Genomic DNA, 8,808 nt, shown 5'->3' with positions numbered 1-8,808 from the left:
CTGGCCCGAAATATATATATTTTTGGTTTCTTTTTTAGGTTTTTTTGCATTTAATCCAAATTGATGAATAACTATATGACAGGCCCGAAATTAGAAACCGTTGATAAAGTTTGTGCTGGAAATTAAACGATTACTAAACTGATAATAACTCAATAAGATATTAATATATTTTGTGTAGGCTTATTATTTTCTTTTGTCATTTTGTGACTTTATCCCAAATTAGGTATTTAAGTGTCCGCTAGTACGATTAAAAATTAAAAATAACAAATATGATCTAAGTAAAGGTAAGGATGATGTGTATAATTAAAAAAAATCAGGGTTTTAATAGAAACAAAACTAATGTTTAAGAGCATGCATAATAATTGTATTTTATATTTATCATCATATATATTTATCATCATATGTTTAACTGTTTTATTACATTATCCTGTTTTTATTTTAAGGAAATCCATAATTAAATTTGAGTGTCTTTTTAGTTTTTAGCCATTGAATGTAAAATGTTAAAATTTAGTTGTCCATAGGAAAACCGAAAAACTATGTTTAAAAATTCTCTCTTCTAGAGTCCTAATTGGTTCCTTTTGGTCAATTTTTTCAGTTTTTACTTTCTTTTTTCTTAAAGCATTTTTTCCGGTTGTCGAAAAGCAAAAGTTTATAAACGAATACTACAAAAATCTTACTTCTTGTAAGTAAAAGAGAGAGATTAAACTATTAAGAGTTAAGACTATTAGTCATTAGAATGAGTGTTGTGGATGGAAGGAGAAGGGGTTCATTCATTCTGCCGGAGGAGGAGTCATATATAAGGAGGCGCCATCGAACAACATCCATATGGAGAAGAGGGTACAATATCTCCTTCTCCAAAACACACGGTTTTAGGGGAAATTATCAATGTTTACTTCTTTATCAATTATAGACGCTATACTTTAAGCCTTTTTTAATATTTTTGATATTAAAAACTAGTTAAAAGAAATGTGAATGAAGAATGGTAGCCATAACATATGCTAAGTGATGAGAATGAATGATGGAGGAGATGGCCAAGGTCGCAAAGCATTGAGTCTAACATATGACCTTATTAATTTTGTTCAATGTTAGAGGCTAGAGCACGTCAACTAGTTTGCATCTTTCTTTCTTCTAATGTTCTTAAAAACCAAATGATATGTCATTCATAATTCATTCCTATAGCTTTTTATCATAATTTGGTCGGGACCTTTTAGCATTTATTTTCATTGCATTGCAGCATTTGGTTTCTATTTCATTATAAATTTATATTTGAAACATATCGATATATCTTGCATGTCCAATCACAACAAAAGATATTGTGTTACATGAAGAAACACAACCATTCGTTTTGTGGTAAATAAAACTCATAATCAATACGTGCGTGTGTTCTCTAACTAAGTATACTTAATAAGATGATATGATATATGAAATATATGATCCATTGTACGTACTTCATGATTGAATGACATAGTGTAATACCAAGTCATAATAGCTCCGTTGAGCTTTATTTGTTTTCATAATTCTAATGCAAACCATTTCAAATTATACTTAATGGCTTCATGCATAGTTATATAGAGGCATGCTTGTAACCAGGGCCTCTAAAATATACCCTCGCTAACATGCATATAGACTTAACTTATACATACAAACATACATATGCAAAAATTCCTCTTATTTAAACTTGCTCTTCTTACAAAAGAGGGGCTCTCTCTTCCATCAAATCCGCTTTAGCCCTCTTACTTTCGTCCTCTTTAAGTTGACCCCACATCATTGTGTAATATCCGATTCCAGTTATCGCTGCGGCCGTTAAGCTACATTGACATCTTAAAGTTATGCGGCCGTTAAGCTACATTGACATCTTAAAGTTATTGCTAAAATAGACTAACGAGGCGTAATTGAGATTCCTTATTTTTACCTCCTTGTGACTTATTACTTATGAAAAGTTTAATAAAGATATTTGGGATTACTTATTATATGAGATGATAAGTTACAGACTTGTAACTTATAACTTATTGTTATAAGTCATAAGAAGGTGAAAATAAGGAATCCCGAACAACCCTAAGTCAGATGACAAGTTAGGATGAAACGTTTAGGATTAATACCTTCCGTAATGAAATGTTTGAGCAAAGAAAACGCAACCAAACATGCCAGCAATTGGAACCCCTAGAGGCTTGAACATAACAACGTAAAAGTGGTTTTTTCTTTGTGCACACCACATATGTACATGGCTTTTGATAAGACTTCCAAATATTGCCTGTTTTGGAAATCAAACACATATATAACAGTTAGAATTTTAATAGATTCTTGTAGTGCAAGTTACACGTATAAAGATATTATAACCTAGATAGATCGCTTACCGTTAATACAATCACAAGGAGTCCCATGTCAAATTGCAGCCTCCATGCACTCGGGTCTCTCTCAATGATTATAGCAAGGAAAGCCGATAAAAATGTCCCAAATAAGCTAGAACTAGATGCCACTGTCATTACATCCGGGCATTTTTCAACAGTTCCCACCTGCACGCCAATAATAAATGTAAATCTTAGATACAATCTTTAGCAATAAATACTTCATTTACGTTTCAGTTATGTTTGTTTATCTTTGTTCAATTATGTTCAATTTTGTCGTTTATGTTCGTGAACTGTTCATTTAGAAGTGAAACAAACGAACATAACCAACACAAACATGTTCATCTTTTAAATTAACGAACACGAAAACAAAATATGCGTTCGATTAAGTGTTTGTGTCCGTGTTCGTTTAAAGTTAAATGAACGAACACGAACATGTCCTTGTTCGTGTTCGTTCGGTTCGTATGCACGCCTAATTTTACATGTTGGTCGGTTTTACCTGAATAATATTCCATATCGAGTAAGACAAGGACGCGGCTGCAAAAAGAGCACAACCAAGGACCCAATTTTCATGTGGGGACAAGAAAACAAATAGCCGTGGAGCTAGCCGAAGATGAGTCGAAGGGTTTTTGACTACTGGACCCCTATAGACAGTAAGCATCACGGCTCCAACAACTGATGTCAATGTGCCCATTAATTTTATTTGAGTGCTCGAACTTCTCAAATCCACGTTTATCTTTCTGTAAACAATAATGCACGATTTATAACTCATTTGCAACATAAAAGAAAACAAATATACAATATTTTAATCAATCGTAACATTTAATCAGCTGAATAATTATATATTTTTGTTGGTCGTTAAAAAAAACATTTAAGCTTAATAAAATGAACTTGAGCAAGTTCGCTTGTAATTCATCTAAAAATATTTTTCTATCATCACTTATTTTTCTATACATTAAGTACTCTTTTAGTCTGATATATATAGATAATTCATGATTTGATATACATAAACAGTTACCCTAAAATTAACTTTAAAAGTTTAACCAACTCAAAAAAATTTTATTTTTTTTATTTTGTTGATTTAAGGCCACAAGAGAGGCCAAACAAAACTGACGTCAATTTGTCTTTCCAGGGTGCTTTGAGAGCCATCAATTCTGATTACCGAATCAAATATATTCTTTTAAACCATTTTTAAATTAAGTTAAACAATAATAAAGTTTGACTTAATTAGTCGTCATATATATGCAAATTATAAATATTTAGATGTACTTTTTGAACTATTCTACATTTGCGTAGTCTAATACAAAGTATATGATCTTTTTTGTTTAAAAGCATTTAATTATTATAGTGATTGGTTTGTCTTTTGTAATAAAAGTTGACATAATCATACAAGCTTTGCTAATAATGTGTTGGCCGGTAATTTTTCTTACTGATTAAATGCATAGTTAATTAACGAATGATAGTAAAAGATGAGAACTTCTTCTTATAAAATCATAAGAACCACTTTCAATCAATTAAATTTTTTCATTTTTTTTCTCATATGTAATATATGTTAGTATTTTTTTATGAAAATTTATGATTAATATATGTAGGTCGATTATAACATATATGTAATCAACGGGCTAGCCAAATATATGTAATGATATATTACATATATTTACAAAAGTTTTGCTTATTTCCACACTTTATATTCAATATAAAAAGCTATATACAAATTAAGGAGAAAAGATTAAGCAAACCTGCAAATGACGGAAAGAATGAATGAAATAGAGGGAATCAAACACCCCATTCCAATAGCGACGATCGGGGAACTATAACTCAATCCCACAAATGCTAGATTTTGTGCCATTGTCACCCTGTATACGTACGCACACAAATTAAACATCGTATCAGATCTAGTTGTCCTTTTATCTTTTGGATGTCTAGAAATTAATCTGGCTTTTATTATGATCCTTAAATATTAAGCACATACAAAAACTGATCATCATTAACTTGTGGTAATCTAAATTGTTTCTTCACTTCATTTGGATTTTTCTTTATATATTGAGTGTATGTGAAGCTTTATCATATATTATTTGAAATTACCAATATACATTACTATAAGTAATTTGTACACATAATTGTCTATATATCTGACTATATATTATTACTATGAGCTTGTACACAAATGATTTTGAACTATAGCTCAAAAGTTGTTTTCTCCTTTACCTTTTAATTTTCATAACTTGGAAGATCGATCAAATTATAAACTTTTTCATTCTTCACTTAGTTTACCAAAAATATTATGACTAGTTTCGATATGATATCAATATTTAGAATTGCTAAACCCTAAACCATAGATCGATTCCCATCGCTAGTAATGGAAATCTTTATCTTACGAGAAAGCTAGAGATCTAGAGCAAGAATACAAACCCTACGAAACCAAGAAGAAGAAATCGTGGCAGAAGTTCTTCTCTCCTGCAAGATAATCAAATATAAAATTAAACAACTCATGAGTAACAACTGGTATTATAAATACGCTAAAATTCATTAATTCTGCATGCATGCATGCATTCGTTCATGTTTTTGCGGTGTGATCCATATGTATTATTATGACCAAAGTCGTTGCTATAGCCATAATATGTTGTAGTGTGACATTATTAATTAATTAACTAAAGGAAAGAACCGAACTTGTTTTTAGTGACGATGAACGTGTTGAAAGGCAGAAGAAAGATAGAAGAGAGTGCATTCGTGTAAACGACGAACACAAAAGGACTTAGGCCTTTGGACAAGACGGTGCTAGCCAAGATGGTCAATCCAATGGTGCAAAACTCCATCAAAGCCATTAGCATGCATGGCACTACTTCACCAACCACCATAGCCTTTGTTTCCATGATTAATTTCCTTTTGTTCTCTCTCTCAAGATATATAGTTATAGTTCATATATATTTTGGTTGCAAAGAGACCTATTTAAAGGTGTGAATGAGAGAGAGTAACCCTTGAAGAGATGGTGAAGGTACTAAAGGGGTGTTGCAGCAACTCGAATGGCCCAATCACATAGAGGGAAGGCAATCTAGTATTTTTCAATATTTATTATTATTTCCTCACATTTTAATTCACTTCTACAGGCCTCACAATTATTAAATACAAAGTACCTGGCTCTGGTTATACGTGTATAATTTAATTTGGGTATTTGTATATTTATGAAATTTGTATAAGTTGGTATTTAAAAGAAATAAGATCAATATGCCCTTATTAAATGTATAATTAAAGGAAAAAAAAAGTTACATTATATAACCATGCAAACGAAAATCAAAGATGAAGTATGCAAATATGAGATCAAACTCTATATAAAGTGAAAATTTAGTTAAAAAAAATTCTTATAAGAAAATCTAGTTTCTAAGTTTATATGAAAATGAGGTAATATAATCAAACAAGTAACATTCCAAACGTCACAAATGTCCAAGTCTTCATGGGATATATCTTTTAAGATGTATATATGTGTTCAATTTTAAATTTTATTTAACACAAATAAGTACTACAAATACTCTGAACACGTTTCTCTTTACGTATCTTCATACCTAAATTGCTAAATAAATAAAAATAATCAAATGAAAAGATAATCTTGTGGTCGAAACTTTTGTAATGATTGAGTATCAAATTATTGAAAATCCACTATCAAAAAAATGATATATTTTTTGCACTTTTAGTAACAACATTTTGGGTTAAATGTATATATCGTTCTCTTGTTTCCTGTTTTGCTTTTAATAAAACAAAATCAACATCATCCTATCTAGCTAATAGCAAATAGATGATACAATATTATTGATTAATTCTATCTAATTAAAAACTAGTATCTAATGATGGCGTCACCAATTAAATAATTTTAATATATATATCCTTATACATTTATAAAACATTTAATAAATAAAAAGTTAATTAGGTCGTAAGGGACTATATTGGGGTGATTTTTGACACGTGACGTCATGTTAGTAGGGTGACGATTTTCATTTAAGGATATAGTGGTTTGTAGCCTAAAATTGTCTCATAATAATATAATATTATTATTTTTTCAAGTTGAACGGCGACAAATACATGTCCCTCTAAAAAAAGGCCCCAAAATCGTCTAAGGGACGGTGTGGAGGGTGACATTAAGGCGATTTTCGCCCAAAATCGCCCCAGTACACATAGCCTTATATATGTTGGAAGTAATTTCAGATTCCAAGTCACAAGTCGGTGAACTTGAGGGACTAATATTGACAAACTAGTCATAATTGGTTGTGTTTCCTAATTACGTTATGTTTCCTAATTGTATTGTAATTATAATAGGTAATGTCTTTGATAGCAAGTTAGGTTAGTCCTATATAAACATGTCATGGTTAGACATTATAGGTGGTGGTGTGGTGTGAGATGCAACCGAGTTAGGGTTCATCCAAGAGGCACACACGAGATGTAACCAAGTTAGGGTTCATCTAAATGCAACCGAGTTAGGGTTCATCAAGAGTCAAACCGAGTTAGGTTTTGATAGTTTGTAATCAGTTTTTTGAGTGATATTTTCTGATTAATATAAACGAGAGTTATTCGTTTACTTCGTGTTTGATTATCGATCCGGGACTTGAATTAGTATCAGAGCCAAGTTCAAGAAATCGATAATTTAGTTAACGGAGATCGGCTTGAGCAGTGGCTTGAAGAGGAGGGTATCATTGGCGCATATCGGAACCAAGTTGGGTTTCCGATTCAGGGTGGTGAACTTGGAGAACGAGCAGGTTCCTTCAAGGCTTCAATCGGGCTGAGCGGTTTCCGGCAAGAGATTAAGTTTGCGGGGTGACCCTCCGTTTCCTTTTTCTGTGTTTTATTTTTGGTTTTGTGATTACGTCTAAAGTCACGTGAGATTGGTTTTGGTTTTGGTTTTGTAATAATAACAAGGTTATTACAAAAGTCAATAGTGACAGTAGTCTGCATAAAAAAAGATCGAGCTTATAATCTAAATTTTGTTTTTGTGTTTATCGATCCTGGTCACTAAACTTCAATTGGTATCAGAGCAGAAGGTGATTTTTGTTAAGGTTTTTTTGGTTCGTGAAGATTTCAAGAAAAAGATGATTTAAATCGTGAAGGTAAAGCTGTGACGGCCAGTTTGCAAGAGGCAAATCGATAGGGAAGAGAAACAAAAGAGATTGTGTGAAGCAATCAAGTTTGTTGACTAAGGTTTGATTTGAACGATGTGCTCGTGTATTGATTCGGGAACAAAAGATGATCAAGAAAGATTGATGTTCACTCAATTAGATGACCGGGATTGCAAAGGAGTGGTTATGCGTTTTCATACGACCGAGTGAATGGTCGGGGACAAGGTCACAGAGGTAGTCGAGTTCGGGGGGGCCGAAAGAACACGGTCATGGATCAAGGAGAGTTCCAGGAGATCAAGACCAAGAGGGTTGTGAAAGCCTAGAAGGTCAAGATCGTGGGTCAAATCAAACAGGGCAGAAGAGACATGCTCGGAGTTGAAGAACCATTTATTTCGAGCAATAAATTAGGGGGTGATTATTGGAAGTAATTTCGGACTCCAAGTCACAAACCGGTAACTTGAGGGACCAAAGATGACAAGTCGGTCATAGTTGGTTATGTTTCCTAATTGTATTGTGATTATAATAGGCAATTTCTTGACTAGCAAGTTAGGTTAGTCTATATAAACCAAGATATGGTTTGACATTATAGTGTGTGGTGTGAGGTGTAACCGAGTTAGGGTTCATCCAGAGACACACACGAAATGTAATCGAGTTAGAGTTCATCTAGATGCAACCGAGTTAGGGTTCATCAAGAGTCAAACCGAGTTAGTGTTTGAGAGTTTGTAATCAGTTTTGAGTTATATTTTCTGATTAATATAAACGAGAGTTATTCGTTTAGTTCGTGTTCAATTATCGATATGGGACTTGAATATACATGTATACTAATGCAAAATCATCTGACATTTAAGATTTCATAATATTGAAGTTAATGTATATCATTTAAAGTTAATATTAATAACAAAATTTACACTTATATCTATCATATTTCAATGCAATATGCATGGCGTGGTGATATTCCTGGTGGCACCGGCCTATATATATGTGTGGAAGCCACGTAATACTAGACGGTCTTAAGGAATATGAATTACATCGAGAAAGAATATTAATGTCTAGTAGGTATTCATATTGGTGTCGTGTCGATATGATTATGGGTGTTGGATGGCTCGTGTTACTACTGACCCCATCAAAAATCAAAATCATATATATATATATATATATATATATTTCATAAATATTAATAGTTCAGTCACTTACCCATCCATCTAAAGTTTAAAGTTTTACATGTTTTTTTCCTTTTGTAAATCCACGTAGAATGGAATAACATACCATGTTGAATGTTTAGAAACATAGACAAAAATGATGACATATATGCCTTATCTATCTTTTTATTCCAAAGAAAATGACATGCATGTATATGCTAG

At 32.2% G+C, this 8,808-nt stretch overlaps 1 protein-coding gene across 1 annotated transcript; it reads right to left on the bottom strand.

Moving 5' to 3' along the window:
- Window positions 1-1,687: 1,687 nt before the first annotated feature.
- On the bottom strand, window positions 1,688-5,238 carry LOC143551479 (WAT1-related protein At1g70260-like). Its single transcript, XM_077041902.1, has 7 exons — window positions 5,016-5,238; window positions 4,758-4,802; window positions 4,085-4,201; window positions 2,845-3,085; window positions 2,355-2,513; window positions 2,100-2,251; window positions 1,688-1,808 (listed from the first exon to the last, which is right to left on the bottom strand). The coding sequence occupies exons 1-7, from the start codon at window positions 5,216-5,218 to the stop codon at window positions 1,688-1,690; spliced, it is 1,038 nt and encodes a 345-aa protein (XP_076898017.1). The 5' UTR covers window positions 5,219-5,238.
- Between the last annotated feature and the right edge of the window lie 3,570 nt (window positions 5,239-8,808).

Source organism: Bidens hawaiensis, unplaced genomic scaffold, assembly GCF_021521415.1.
Source record: "Bidens hawaiensis isolate Kalapana, Puna unplaced genomic scaffold, B.hawaiensis_p1.1 tig00016458_1, whole genome shotgun sequence".
Classification (NCBI taxonomy): Eukaryota; Viridiplantae; Streptophyta; class Magnoliopsida; order Asterales; family Asteraceae; genus Bidens; species Bidens hawaiensis.
This window is presented reverse-complemented; position numbering and strand designations above follow the sequence as displayed.